A 16,243-nucleotide genomic window follows, 5' to 3' on the forward strand; every position below is an offset into this window, starting at 1 on the left:
ACCAGGGTATATATACCCAAAGCCCTAGTGACAGTTTGAGACAGAATGTATATTACAAGTACATGGAACACCAGATAACAGGATGTCAGGTTGCCGATACCCAAGGGATTTACACAGTGAGTCCCAGCGCCGAGCAATTACAATGTCCGATGTACACTGCCAGAAAGGGAAAGGAGAATAAAATCATCCCAGAGTTTATTAAGGGAAAATATGCATACTGCACATCTGAATCATAAAGAATGAGTAACACTAGAGGAGCTTTGCTCAAGCTTATAACGATGTATTCCATTTACCGGGAGATGTGCTCACTCACACTACATTGGTAAGGCATAAAATTCCATTGGTCCCAGAGGCGGAAGGCACAACAATAATCTAGAGGCCCTGCCGGATCCCACAAACACAGAAGGAAGCACTGCAACACAAGATAAAGGGAATGTTGGCCAATGGCATAATCTCTCCCAGCACTAGTGCATGGAATTTCCCTCTCATCATCTTACCAAAGAAACCAGATGCAAGTGGGAAACAAAAATAGCAAGTGATAGCAGACTACCAGAAATTAAATGAGATGTCATTAAATATGGTTTATCCATTGCCCAGAATAGATTAGATACTCGATAGCCTAGGAAAGGCGAAGAACTTATGACACCAGAACTCACCAAAGGCTACTTTCAAATACTAATAGACCAGAAGGACAGAGGGAAGACGGCATTCAGCACAACAATGAGACATTATGAATATAATAAAATGGTGATGGGCCCAAAGGCAGCTCCATCCATGTTTCAGCATATAATTAATATCTTACTGACAGGCATGGCATGGAAACAAAGTATTCCTGTATCTTGATGATATCGTAGTAGTTGGCTCATTGCTAGGTGAGCACAATGCCCACCTCAAAGAGGCATTTGACTGCCTGCGGAAGGGAAACTTAAAGTTACAAGTTGATAAATATGAATTGCTCCGTAAAGAGGTTAAGTTTCTGGGACACATACTAATGGCAGAACGGTTAAAACCCGATCTTACCAAGGAAGCAAAAGAAAAATATCCATGACTGAAGACAACAACGGAATTATATTGTACTACTGATGGTTCATGATCAACTGTTGAAGAAAGGAGTTTCGTATGAATGGGGCAGATCCCAGGAGGAAGTGTTCCAACAGCTGAAAAAGGAGGTAATTAGCATTCCGATCCTATGTGTCCAGATTTCAATAAAGACTTTTTGATCAGGACTGATGCAAGTGGTCGCTTCCTAGGTGCATATCTCAGCCACAGGCCAATGGAAAAAGACTTGCTGATCATGAATATATTCAGGACGCTTAACAAAGCAGACCAAAATAATAGTACTCTAGAGCATGAGTTGCTAGCTACAGACATTTTTAAATTATTAGACTAAATGACTATTTTTGATGCTATTAAGTTTTCTGGTGTAAACGTAGGTCAGAAAAGTGTAATAATTGATTTGTTTTAAAGGTTCGATTGATGCCACAAAATTTCCCTTCCAAGCAACTCACAGATCCCTGAATTTTTCACAATTGGTAACATTTGTCTGTGTACATGCTTTGAAACTGTTTTTACAGCAATGTTTTATGTTTCTGTGGTGTGCTTCAGCTTGTTATTTATTCTATCAAGTTCTTGCTACACCAACAAGACATTATATAGCTTGTGAACTTGCATGTTTTTAGCTATAAGAAAAAATCATGGAGTTTCCAAAGAAAATGAGGTTATGGGGAAGACAAAAGATGTTTCACCTTGGAAAGTTTCGGCTGTGGTAGCACTTCTTGCTGAAAGTCATTATACACAGCAAGAAATTGCTGACAGAATGAGAATATCACAAGAAACTGTCAGCAGAATCAAACTTTCAGTGCAGAAAGGTGGTGAACACAAGCCAAACAGGAAAGGAAAATGTGGACGTAAAAGAAAAATGAGTCATCCAACAATGACAAGACTTACAAACATGGCAACAATGAACTGTAAACTTACTTCTTCAGACATGAGCCATCAGCTGCAAGGTCTGGCTGTTGAAGTTTCACCTGTGACACTGAGGAGGAGACTGTTTGAATGTGGTTTGAACGCATGCCGACCAAGAAAGAACAGAAAATCACACCTACCATGAAAACCAAAAGATTGCAGTGGACTAAACAACTTCAGGAGTACACAAGAGAGGACTGGGCTAAGGTATGTGCAATGATATGGTAAATTAAGTGGGTCTTATCTCTTCCCAAGTGAGGGGCATTGGCTTGAAATTGTGATGTTTTATTGATATGTAAGAAATGCACATTTGAATGTTGGGACTGTTGAGGTCTCCTATGTTACTATTACCAACTTTACTAACTTGCAATTTTGTACACATGCTTCAGATATGAGTCTGTATTCACTGTGATGGAAGAATGCACGCAGTATGTTCATCACAGACCTGAAGAACAGTTCAAAGCTGAGTGTGTGTGCAGCAATGTGTGAAGTATCACAATTCCATTATGGTCTGGAGTGGATGTCCATGAAAGTCCTGGCAGATTACACATTATTGAAGGGGCAATGAGGCAAGAACAATATAAAGAAATCCTTGAAAAGGAACTTTTCCCCCAAATAAATGAGTGGTTTCCCAATAAAAGATGCCATTCTTATGCATGTTGGGGCAACTTGCCACAAAGTCAAAAGCGTTTCCAAGTACGTGGAAGAAAAGCAACTGAAAGTGTTGGCCTGGTAAGAGAATAGCCCTGATATGAACTCAACTGAAAATTTAGGGGCTATTGCAAAACAGAGGATAAGGAAATTTACAATAACCACCAAACAAGATCTCATGGAGTAACTAGAGGAAATCTGGTACCATGACAATGATATTAAAATGTCATGTGAAAAGTTAACAAAAACTGTGCTAAACAGGATGAAAATGTTGATTAAGAACAAAGGCATGCATACAAAGTACTGAATGTACAAATATAATCTGTATGTGGATGTAAATGGGTAATAAATGTAAAGTTTTGGGATAAAGTCTTTAGTATAATAATTTGAACACGTCTGTATAGTATGGGCCATCAGATAATTTTCGGCCATACCTATTAGAGAGGAAGTTCAAGACAATTACGGACCATAAACTACTGGTGTGGTTGGGCAGTATTTCTGATCCGTAGTCTAGACTGACGAAGTTCCATCTAAAGTTAGAGTAATATGACTATCAGATACTGTACAAAGAGGGTAAGCAGAATCGAGTAGACAATACACTTTCCCATATCCAAAGCATACTTGATAGGGATTCACAGGTGGAACAGAGTACTGAAGAGCCTGCTGAAGAGAAAGGCCAAGCATCGAGATAAGCAGGACAAGGCCGCATCAGTAGAGACACAAGCCAAGTTAGCTGGAGCAGTGATAGCGGCCTCAGCAGCAGCCACTGAAGCATCAGACAGGAAAGGTATGACTGACATGCCAGAAATAAGCACAGAGAATGTGATGAGTCCTGCGAACAAATTGACAGTGTTAATGCAAATGCATATATCCCCTATAGGTGGACACCAGAGGATGGGGAGAACTTATGAGCAGCTGAAACAGTATTGTACATGGCCTGGAATGAAGGCAGATACAGAGAAATTTATAAAATCATGCGAGAGTTGTCAAAAAAACAGGCGAAGATGAAGTAATCGTTAGAATTAACTCCAACCTCGAAACTCATACTTGAAAGATGTGATACTGATAATGGAGGTCCACTACTATGAACACAATCCAGGACTCACTCACAAAGTTTGTCTTCACCAGGCTAACTGACTGACACGGTCACCCGTAAGTTAGTGGAAAATGTGATTATGAATTTTGGAATCCCTACAGACCTGCCCAGCAACATGAGCAGTAATTTCACAAGCGACACTGTAAACTGTTGAGAATAGACAAAATGCAGACAACTGCTTACCATACTTAGTCAAATCAGTGCACTAGAGTGCACAAATCTTACACTAACTGAATTGTTACAGCTCTATATTAGCCGAGGGCATGACAATTGGGACCAATGGGTCCCTTCGCGACATTTGTGTACAACATGACCCTGCACAGTACCACAGGGTGCACTCCATTCAAATTGTTTTTCAGAAGAAGAAGCAACTTACCCTTATGGCTACAGAAAAAACTTGCAGATGTAGTTTATAACTATGAGGATTTGTGACCAAGATCCAACAATGGATGCAGATGTTGCATCAGGATGCCCACATGGAAACACAGTCAAACAAGGAGAGAAATAAGGTAAATTAATGCAAGACTCAAAACCCAAAGGAATTTAGGAAGCATGATCGTGCTATTGTGTGATGAGTGTGTACATAGAGGATGCAGTAAGAAGCTGGACAGTCAATGGTGAGAACCGTTCACTATGATTGATGTACAGGGACATAAAGTAATAATTAGACAAAGGAAATAAATGTGTGAAAGTGCATGAAAAAGTTTTGTTTTGTGTCCTTGGGACAGTTACAAAAGTATCCAGAAGATGCTCATGGTTGGGTTAGCAATATGAAGTGTAATGTATGTCAGGGTGAATTAGTGTTCAGCAAACGCGATTTGCGCGAATGGAATTGGGAGGTTGAGAATGCCTTTTCCATTACAGATGCCAAGAGTGAAGGCATTGTGTGTGACAACTATCATGAGGAGTATATTGCTGTCTGGCCTCATGGAATGAGACACACTGCCGCTGGACATATGAGTGCAACAGTTTTAAGTTGAGACCAGAGATACATTACAACGAGCATGGTACAGTTAGTTTGCAAAGTACAACTTGGAGAATTGTGAGTTATTTTAATCTACAAAAATAGCATGAAAAATGTGAGCAAATGAAAGTATTAACCAATAGATCAGTAGCTCATTGGGTGAGTAACTTGCTTCAGGCAAGTGTGAATGCTGGAAGGTGTGAGAATGTTCAGAAAATGGTAAAATGGCATGTGGGTAAAATTACGGGGGCAAAAGGGTTAATTGAGCAGTTAGGCAGGCATGAGGCAACAAGGTCTAAGCGGTGAATACTGAACTTTATTGTTGAGACAAGCAAGGTACTATTTGGTACATTAGATGAAGATGATGTGGTGTTCTTTAAAGCTAAAATAGGTGTATTAGAGGAGCAACAGAGGGAGCCATTGCAGTTATCCAAAGAGCAAGTGGCGATAGTAAGGGCATCACCAACAGTGATAAATCAAATGCTGAATACAATAACCAAGAATGCTCACATTATTGCTGATGGGATCAGAAAGTTAAGCAAGCACATGGAAGATTGCGAAAACAGTACCAGCAAGAAGATACAACAGGCCCTGATTCTAATAACTATCATGGAACAGTTAGTGTAAATCACGGCCATGTTTAATGAATTGGAACAAAAATATGACTTGTTAGTTTCTACCATTGTGAACTTGCTGAAAGGTCTCTTAGAACCATACCTGTTAGAACCACAATCAATAAATTTAGACATATTTTTAGCTGGCAATACGTTTAACCACTAGTTGTCAGTAATGTCTATGCAGTAATGTATGGCCACTACCAACAGAGTATCAGACAAAGAAATTGTTTTCTTGTGTAGGACAAGAAAAGGAATTCCTAATTATAGACTACGCGAAACAACAGTATGCGCAACTGTCCAGTGACCAGCTATGCTGTAGAAGGTCACTTTGAAAATCCAGATCTGTAAACAAAATTTCGTCCTAATGTCCACTTATAATCACAAGTGATGTGAAACTCATATGTTACAACCAGTAAGAGAAATTCCTAATGTATCTGGATGAAGATACAAGACAACGAATGGTTGTACGTAACCCCAAAAGATGAAGGCTTAACAATATCGTGCAGTGATTCGCCGCCCAGTGACCTTATTGTGCAGAGCACTGGCAAGTTTTGTCAGTAAATATAAGGGATATGGTGCACAGATTACCTGCAGGCCGACCATGTCATTCGTACAGATATCACTAAGATAGACATAGTTCCTAAGTTAACCACATATAAGAGGAGTCAGGAAGAAAGGTAAATACTTTGAGGGGATGATACTAGTGGTGATTCGAAACAAAAAACTCCTAAATAAACATATGCCCTTAATACCATTTCCAGGTAAACCAATGAAAACAACTAGGAATGGGAAACATGTAGTGTCATCCTTACTAACCGTGTCACTACGCAGTTCACTTGCGCATGGTGCAGTTGATTACCTCAAGTCTCAGTCAAACAGTGTTGTTACGTGAACAGTGAATATAGTTTTGTGTAGTGAAAATGCCACAGATCTTCATACATGCAGAGTATGCTGACATGCTGTTTGTCCAATGGGAATTACAGAGCTGCTGTGTGAGAATATCAACAATGATTGCCGAATTTTAGAGTGCCAGATAGCAGGGTGTTTCATGGACCGCGTGAGAAAGGTATGCTTCCCAGTGTAAATGTTGTCTCTGAATGTCCCATACAACAAACTCTTAATGAAGTTGAGAACATTCTTCAAGCAGTGGAATGCAACCCTACTACCAGCTCTAGAAGAATTGCTGCCCAACTTGGTGTCCCACAAACACAAGTAATTACACGAGCATGGTCTGTATCCCTTTCATTGGCATGATCGAGATGGTGCCGCAAGGCAACAATTCTGTCAATGGATCATTGCCAATGATCGATTGATTCCAAGTATTCTGTTCATCAATGAGTCAACATTTACCCGCAACGCAATCAACAACACACGCAACTCTCATGTATGGGCAAATGAAAACGTGCACACTACTGTGGAAATGAATTTTCAACGATGTTTCTCAGTCATGACCAACTCACCAGTCCAGTTGTTTTAGATAACCATCTTACTGGGACATGGTATCTTGAGTTCCTTCAAAATGTGTTACCAGAATATGTGGACGATATCCCTTTGGCAACATGAGCTCGTATGTACTTTAGCATGATCGAGCTCCTACACAACGTATCCTGGTCATTGGATTGGTCACCGTGGAGTCATTGCTTGGCCACCAAGGTCACCCATCTTACCCCATTGGATTACTGTTTGTGGGGGTGGGCTGAAGAACGATGTCTACGAGTGCAGAGTGGTCACAAGAGAGGAACTTCTTGCTCGTATTTTACATGCTTGTGCCCAGATAAAGGAATGCAAAACTGAGCTCTGATCGATGACACAACACCTGTCTACAACTGAAATTGAAGGTGGACTGTTTGAACATCTTCTGTGAGGAAACTTACACAATCAAACAAACCACAACATAACAGTATCTTAATTTACCATCACCTGCACCTTTCCCATTCCTAGCTGCTTTCATTAGTTTACCCAGAGACTGTTAAGAAAAGGGCATATGTTTATTCGAAGTTATTTGTTCAGAATCACCAGTAATATCATTCATCAAAGCATGTATCTTTCCTCCTGACTCGCCCTGTATATATAGTGTGTTGTATAATAGAGGAGGAAAAACAAACCTTGACTCAAATTCCCATACTCTTACCATTAGAACACACAGTTAGGCATTTAGATGATATAAAAGAAGCATGTCATAAAATAGATGCCTTACAAGATGAAATAGAATACCAACAATGGGAGACCTTCAGGGGATGTTCAAGGAGAGTGTTTTCCATGTGATGATACAATGGTTTGGCACTGATCTGTCTAGTAGTTAAGACATGTAGTTTGTGCGTTTATTGTAAGTGTTGTAGAAGGTGTGGAAAACAGCTTTGTGAAGTGGGGTGGGGGGGGACTGTTGTCAGAGTCTGTGTGACGTTAAGTAACCCTAAGGACAGTGTGAGGTACACTAACACCAGTCTGAACAACTTGGAGAGGAGGAAGATGTAGGAGAGTACGAATTGAGGTCCGTACAGCACACTCCTCTTTCTGACTGTTGGGAAAGGAATGTAATCAGATGCCACAACTCACCACAAAGATGGAGGCAAATATGCCTGTGTTGGAGTCGCTAGCACTACAGTCTAACGAGAGATAAATTACCACCAACTCTTTAGCTATAAATGCAATGTATTGAGGTCTTTAGGTGACTTATATTAGTGTCAGTCCACGTGTAAATATGTAATGCTTTGAATACTGATGTGGTGAAATGAAAAGTGTGACCTATAAGCCAACCTAAGGTGAAATAACAGGAGTGTACTCACACCAAGCAACAAAACGAATGATGTCAGTGAACTCTAATAGAGTTTTGTTGAATGTACCTTATACTACAACCAATATGTAATCCTGTTTATAAACTGGATGCTCTCAAAGAAGTTGTTGCGAAATAAAGAACCTGTAAACTTTGCAATGTGGAACATAATGTTGCAAATAAAAGGTCCACTGGCACACAGTACAAGGTGAAAATTTTGTGACCTCGGAGGTCAGAGCTTACAAATTTTTCCCATGGGAAAGGGAGGTGTCACGAAGTATAAAATATTCAATAGCAAAGTATTCAGCTTAAGTTAGTAACAAAGTTGGGAAATAATTTCTTGGTGACAAGAAGTGAAATATTTGTGACGACGACTTAGATGCCGCTATCCAATGTTTGGTCATGTAACGAGAAGTGAACTTTGAGCATCACAAGGCTGGCAGCAAGATAAGCAATTTGACTCTTGAATGGGCAGGCGCCAGCGTGGACAAGTATCCGATGGAAAAGTACGGCAGATGTCATGCAACAACCACATGACAATCGCAATCGACACAATCATCATGGAACACTCCAGAAGGGTGGTGCAGTGTGCAATGGCTCCTTATAAATAGGCCAACTACCGACTGGAGAGGAAAGCAGATCGATAGTTTTCTGGGACACTAGCTCTGTGTCGCTCAGGGTCAAGGGCTGAACTTGTATTATTTGGAACAGGCAGTACTTAGAAAGATTCACTAGCCTTCGCCACAGTATGACTTGTACTTTGAAGACAAGAGTAGTACAATCTAATATGAGCACTTCTGCATACTTGTAAATAGTAACTTGTACATAGGGAATGTGGCGGGGGGTACCGCCAGGGAATGTATTCCTTCCTACCAGTATATGATTTACATGCAGTTTCTGACCAAATCATACTGAGTTCTGTGCTCTACACCACTCAACAGTCTCTCTCTCTCTCTCTCTCTCTCTCTCTCCCTCCCTTATCTTTTTTTTTTTTTTTTAATCCACACTGGCTGTATGAATGATCTTTATTAAATCTGCGACCAGTTTCGCAACACTTATTGATGTATCCTCAGGCAATATACGCTATTTATAACATAGTAACGTTGAACATTGCCCTGTAGCCACTCCCCACCATTCACATCCAATATACCATCATCTGGTGAAAGCGGTAGTTAAAATTTTTAAAAAAGATTTTTAAATTTTAACTAACACTTTCACCATATGAAGTCTAAGGAATTGAATCTGAAGACCCACGCATTACATGGGTATCAGACACCAGTACCAAGGCTCAAATCAAGGAAAAGCTTCCTCCATTCAACTGAAAGCCTCACTGAACCACCTTTGAACTTCAGAGTCAACTCATGGTGTTCCAGATCCAGTCACATTGCAGGGTGGATAATCCTGACCGAAAGCCTCCCATCAGGCCACAAAGAAAGCTGGTCAATATGGAAGACCTCAACAGGCTGCGTTCTGGAGTTGGAAGAAGGAAGAAACTTGAAAAAGTGGGGATTTGCATGCGATTCCACAGCATGTGAATGTGTTGAAGACCAGACAATGAGTCATCTTCTTGTCTGAAGCGTATATCCAATGTCATACACATCACAGAATGTCACTGATGCCACCAAGGAAGCATGCGAAGTTGCTGCATACTGGTCAAGCCACATTTAATTTTAACTGTAATACTTGTAATACTTATAGTACCATGTTTTGGAAAATTTTGTATAACTTGTAAGCTATAGTGCGTGTTTCTGACACGATTAAATAAAAAGTGACTCACAACTGAACTCACAAGACTTCTGAGGCACCCCCCCCCCCCCCCCCCACACACTCACACACACAAAAGGGCTTCTGACCATCAAGGTATACAAGCTTATCTCAGAAATTGTATGATACATAAGTTTTTGCTGTTACTACTTTATTGTGAGTACTTTAACCTAAGGCTTGTGTATGTTGTCTTGATAATTTATTTTATTTCTGACATTCTGCGAGAACAGGTTAATCTTGGATTTCAAGTTTGGGTTAGTATGACAGAGTATTATGTAATGGTTGATGAAAGATGAAAAATAGGTTTGCTTGAAATGTTTATCAGAATGAATATAACAGTCTTAACAATCCTATTCACTATTTTTACTTCAAGTGGGCATCTGCAGTACTCAAACACTAATCCACTTACGGTCAAGTCAGAAATAAGCAAGTTAAAAAACTAATTCTAAAATAAATAAGTAAATAATTAATAATTAAGTGACAATGGATGTCTCACCTGCTTGAAAAAATGTGTACTCCAGCTCCAGATGCCCGTTTACGGATGAGGCGTGATGCCACTAGAAATTGCAATACAGCCTGTTTTTAATTATATTCTACATACAGGTATTTGATCATTTATTACTTTTACATGTGATATGACCTGTAATGGAATTATGATAATTAACTTCAAAATTCTGCAGCAGGAACATGCTCTTAACATACTGAAACCCATGGTACTGGTAACTGATTTGTACTGGTAATTTGATTGAAACACGGGTCCTGAGTAAGTTTGCAATGATTTGCAGTGTTTACCAGTATCTATCTGCACACATCAAAAAAGTTTTGCATCGCCTTGGTTCCAAGAGTTTCGTAACTTGTACAGAAAATTGGAATAGAGATCAACATAAACATCATTTCCGCCCTTTTTAGTGTACATGAAAACCACATGTTGCATGTTGTACCACCACACTGTGAGACCTTCAGAGGTGGTGGTCCATATTGCTGTACACACCGGTACCTCTAATACCCAGCAGCACGTCCTCATGCATTGTATTCATCGTGGCATATGATCCACAAATTCATCAAGGCACTGTTGGTCCAGATTGTCCCACTCTTCAATGGTGATTCGGCGTACATCCCTCAGAGTGGTTGGTAGGTCAATCATCATTAAACAGCCCTTTTCAATCCATTCCAGGCATGTTTGATAGGGTTCATGTCTGGAGAACATGCTGGCCGCTCTAGACAAACGATTTCATTATCCTGAAGGAAGTCATTCATGATATGTGCACGATGGGGGCACAAATTGTCATCCTTGAAGATGAATTCCTCACCAATATGCTGCCGATATGGTTGCACTATCAGTCTGAGGACGGCATTCATGTATCATACAGCCATTACGGTGCCCTCCATGACCACATCAGCCCACATAACGCCACAGCAGGAACCTCCACCTTACTGCACTCACTGGACAGTGTGTCTAAGGTGTTCAGCCTGACTGGGTTGCCTCCAAACATGTCTCCAACAATTGTCTGGTTGAAGGCGTGTGCGACACTCATCAGTGAAGAGAATGTGATGCCAACCCTGAGCGGTCCATTCAGCATGTTGTTGGGCCCATATGTACTGTGCTGCACGGTGTCATGATTACAAAGATGGACTTTGCCATGGACGTCGGGAGTGAAGTTGTGCATCATGCAGCCTATTGCGCACAGTTTGAGTCGTAACATGACATCCTGTGACTGCACAAAATGCATTATTCAAGACGGTGACGGGGGTTGTGTCAGGGTTCCTCCGAGCCATAATCTGTAGGTAGCAGTCATCCACTGCAGTAGTAGCCCTTGGGCGGCCTGAGCGAGGCATGTCATCGATAGTTTCTGTCTCTCTGTATCTCCTCCATGTCCGAACAACATCGCTTTGGTTCACTCCGAGATGCCTGGCCATTTACCTTGTTGAGAGCACTTCCTGGCACAAAGTAACAATGCGGACATGACTGAACTGCGGTATTGACCGTCTAGGCATGGTTGAACTACAGGCAACATGGGTCATGTACCTCCTTCCTAGCGGAATAATTGGAACTGATCGGCTGTCAGAACCCCTCCATCTAATAGACGCTGCTCATGCATGGTTGTTTACATCTTTGGGTGGGTTTAGTGACATCTTTGAACAGTCAAAGGGACTGTGTGTGTGATACAATATCCACAGTCAACATCTATCTTCAGGAGTTCTGGGAACCGGAGTGATGCAAAACTTTTTTTGATGTGTGGATTAGCATTCTTACAATTTTGTCAGTGCTTCCACCAGAACATTCATATTCTTATTTTATGTATAAGTACTCTTTTACAACAAATCAGTTACATAGGGAATTGCAGATACAATTCTGAAGACACACTTCTTCAATATTTCATGTTTTTCTCTAATTGCACAACAGTTTCAACAGAACAGTAAAGAAGGATGGGCTGCTGCACTGAAGTCATTCAGTAGTCAGTAAGACAAGAAAATTAATTTCCAAAACAAGTAATGCCACTTTTTTTTATTACTTACAAAGAAGCATAACTCTCTTGACTTTTGATATTTCTCATAGCATGCAAATATGGCATGACACTTGGGTTATACAGCCTCTGGTAGTATTTCTCTCTTTCTTCACAACATTTCCTTGTTTCTTATTTACATTCACAATGGGGCACAATGTTGGACTCGTGAGGAGCAGACATCAGAAACTACCAAAACATGGTGCATTATGCTCTTAAAGTCTGACAAACAATAGTAAAGAATAGCTTATTTAAATAATGTTGTGCTGGGTCTCAGGGGGACCTTCCTCTCCATGTATGGATCAATGAGCTGAAAAAGCTTTTAGCCTCACATGCTGGAAAGGATCTTCAGCAAGTGTTAAGTGTAATTACCACTGCGGCAATACGCGATGTAACTCGCGATACGACACAAAAGCAACTTACATTGGTGGAGCATGTAGAAATGAAGTGACTTAACTGGTTCATGCTGTGATGACAGCGCTACAACATCAATACGATTCTCTGTGTTATCAGCAAACCACAGACTGTGGGTTGTTCCATGCAACTGTATTGTACACAGTGCATGGCAGGGGAAACTTAAAGTGATAAAAAAAAGTAGTTTTATGTAAAGGAAGCAAATCCATCTCTGTAGTTAGTTTCTTGGGAAATCTTTAGCATGATCTCCAATATTTGATTTTAAGAAAACTATTATTGAAAAAATAAAAATAGTTTTTTCGTATCTTATAGTTTGATATCAAAGCTTGATAGTGAATTTTTTTTTCTTTTTTCTTCCAGTACTGCTCACAGTTACTGTGATACTTCAAAATTAAGTAAACCACAGAATAAATTTTGAAAAGAATGCAATAAAAAATGTAGTCACTGGTTACTTTACGTCTAGTGCATTTTAGGTCATACAATGCTGCATACCAAATGCAGCTAACATATCACAATTGTTTTTAACACTAGAAGCAGACCAATATCTCTTTCCAGTCTTGCGTAAATATGTTATATATTTGGAGGTTGTCTGAGACAAGGCTGATGGCAACACATCTCACACAAGGCTACTGCTGCCTGCTATGTCCTATGGCTTGCACGATCACTCGTTACGAACACTAGTTCACATAGAAAAGCATCGCATCAGATGACCTTTATTGCATTGAGTCATTTTGTATCACTGCAGGGAGAGCAACACCTGATGACTATGTGGATGACAACACCACGAATGATGCTTGTATCTCCGAAGGTTCCAAAAAATATTGTTATTTTTGTAACATCAAATATTATATAATGCACTGAGTATGATACATAGAATTCAGTTTAAACATGTTGAGCATGCAGAAAATTGTACAGCTAATGTTTGTCCATGTATTAAACAGATGATGATGTCCACCATCTCTCATTTGAGATCCACTGCTGAATTCCTTAAGACTTCCGTATGCCCTGTGATCTTCAGTCTTGTGGAATCATCTTGCTACTACTTACCTAATATCATCTACACACCTACCATTTGGTCTTTTCTTGTATCTTGGTATACAGTAAAGAACTACCTTGGTGCATCTACCATCAATTGCTTAATTAAATATTCTGTCATTCAGCATTATAACTTGATAACAGTCATAATTCATTTATTTTGCCTGGTTATTTCTGATCTCCAATCCATTTATTTGTTTTCCTGTCAATCCTTGTAATTCCCAAAATGTCTGTCTCTAGCTTTTGAACGATTTTTCTATACAGACTGTAAGCTTTCTATACCAGGCATATTAGAAAATTAGTTTTCAAAATTATGTTTCATTTATAGACATCAACGCAAGCTATTTTTAACCTCCTTTATTTTTTCTGCTCCCCTTCCTGTAGTTGTCGTGAAGTATTCTATTATAAAAACTGATAAACTGGCTCTACAGGGTACTTGTTAATTTGTACCATTTTCTTTTTGATGTGTTAAAAACTTTTCTGGAATTTACACAACCCGCGTTGAGTGGTAATTCACACAAATTGCTCCATTCCACAACTTCGTTTATATCCACCGTGCTGTATCCACTTTTAACACCAGGAAGGGTCTCTCTCTCTCTCTCTCTCTCTCTCTCTCTCTCTCTCTCTCTCTCTCTCTCAATCGTTGGCAGTAATTTTAGGTCCAAAGGTGTAAAGTTTTCTTATATATAGTCTGTCTCTTTTTTGCGAAGAAGAATAAATACACCATTGTGCCAGTTTTGAGGGATTGTCTTCCTTCAAAAACATTCTGTGAATAACTTTTTAAGTTTAATTTTGATTACATTTACTACAGCTTTTATTTCTGTGTGGCTTGATGAGTAAGTGTCTGGCTACAAATCTGGAAGTCCGGGTTCAATCCTCAGTTGGTTCTAGTTATTTTCAATCACTTACCACTTCTTACAACTCTAGCAGTGACTGGTACATGTGAAAAATGGTTGCACTGGGAGTTAACATGAAACAGCAGTTCCTTCTCTCAACAGTCTGGGTAATTCAGTGCAAAGGTTGGACAAGGGCTATGCCATACCACTTCCAATACGAACATGTCTAGTTAAGCAAGTTAAGCACTAGGAGGAGGACAACTTTACCTTTATTATTTCTATTGACACACAGTTATCTTCAGACACCTTGAATCACTTTATGCACTTCATCCCACATAACTCCGTAAGCTATTATTTTCATTATTAATTATGTGTGCTTCTGATCACTCTCTTGAACTATATAAATATCACCAAAATACAAATAATATATAAACAAATCTTTAAATGGGTGTATTATTTTACTATTACTTTAATTATTGGATCAAATAATGTTAAAGCACTGAAGGGTGAATTGTATTGGAAATACATCAAAATAAAAATGTAAATTCTTTTTCGTGGATGTCTCAAACAAATTAAGCTGAAGAACCAGTTCTTGTTACCCTATGACGAACATCATTAAATTAAATGCTGAAATTCAAACTAACAGAGACATGTTTCTTTTTGTATCTTAGTTACAAGATCTTGCAATCCTTTTAGGAAGTGAATATTGCATCACAGTGTTGTACATTGAGCAAGCAGTAACAGAAACCAAGGAGAAATTTGAAAAAGGAATTAAAATTCAAGGAGAAGTAGTATAGCCTTTGAGGTTTGATGATGACAATGTAATTCTGTCACAGACAGCAAAAGAGCAGTTGAAAATAATGGATTCTGGCTTGAAAAGATGTTATAAGATTAATAACAACAAATGTAAATTAAATGTAATGGAATGTAGTCAAATTAAATCAGCCGATGCTGAGGGTAATCAGATACTAAAAGTAGTAGGCAAGTTTTGGTATCTGAGTAGCAAAATAACTGAGGATAGGTGAAGTAGAGAGATATAAAATGAAGGTTAGCAATAGCATGAAAAATGCTTCTCAAAGAGCTGTACTCAAACAACCTCGGCAAAATGTGGGGTGGGCCCACATCCCCCATATGGTCATGCTCTCTCCCCAAGTGACCTATTTTTGGAGCCCTAAAGAAAGACATTTGTGGCAACTGATCTGCTTCGGATGAAGAGGCGCATGCCTGAGTTCAATCATTTTTCCATAGGCAATAGCAAAATTTTTCCATGAAGGCATCGACCATCTTGTCTCACAGTGCGATAAATGTATTAACAAATATTGTGATTATTTTTTAAATAATAAACCATTTACTTAATTTTCTTCCATTTGTCTTGTTTCATTTGACTGCCCCTTATAAGTATGGAAGTTTGTCTGCATGATAAGAGGCTGATCAAATATGTGTATGAAATAGCAAAAAAGAAAAGATCTGAGTGTAATAAAAATGAAAGAAAAGAATTGTCATTTCTTTTTCAAATGTTGCTTTGGTTTCTATTACTGTTTGCTCAATGTATAACATTGTAATGTAAAATCCACTTCCCAAAAGGACTGCAAGATTTTGTAACTACGATGTATTATTAGCGAAG

The 16,243-nt window shown here is 39.3% G+C and overlaps 2 protein-coding genes across 3 annotated transcripts in view; one reads left to right on the forward strand and one right to left on the reverse strand.

The window, feature by feature from the left end:
• Positions 1-9,751, forward strand: part of LOC126251491 (alpha/beta-tubulin-N-acetyltransferase 9) — a 108,059-nt gene extending 98,308 nt beyond the window's left edge. The window contains exon 8 of one of the 2 annotated variants that reach the window (XR_007545739.1): positions 9,440-9,751. The gene's annotated coding sequence lies outside the window, so the exon portion shown is untranslated. The remainder of the gene's footprint in view (positions 1-9,439) is intronic. The other variant, XR_007545740.1, reaches the window with a different exon arrangement.
• The window catches only part of LOC126251490 (arf-GAP with dual PH domain-containing protein 1-like), a 144,242-nt gene that overhangs the window by 11,717 nt on the left and 116,282 nt on the right, over positions 1-16,243 (reverse strand). The window contains exon 7 of the mRNA XM_049951951.1: positions 10,327-10,387. Within this exon, the coding sequence (XP_049807908.1) occupies positions 10,327-10,387 (61 nt within the window). The remainder of the gene's footprint in view (positions 1-10,326; positions 10,388-16,243) is intronic.

This window comes from Schistocerca nitens, chromosome 4 (assembly GCF_023898315.1).
Source record: "Schistocerca nitens isolate TAMUIC-IGC-003100 chromosome 4, iqSchNite1.1, whole genome shotgun sequence".
In the NCBI taxonomy this organism is placed as follows: Eukaryota; Metazoa; Arthropoda; class Insecta; order Orthoptera; family Acrididae; genus Schistocerca; species Schistocerca nitens.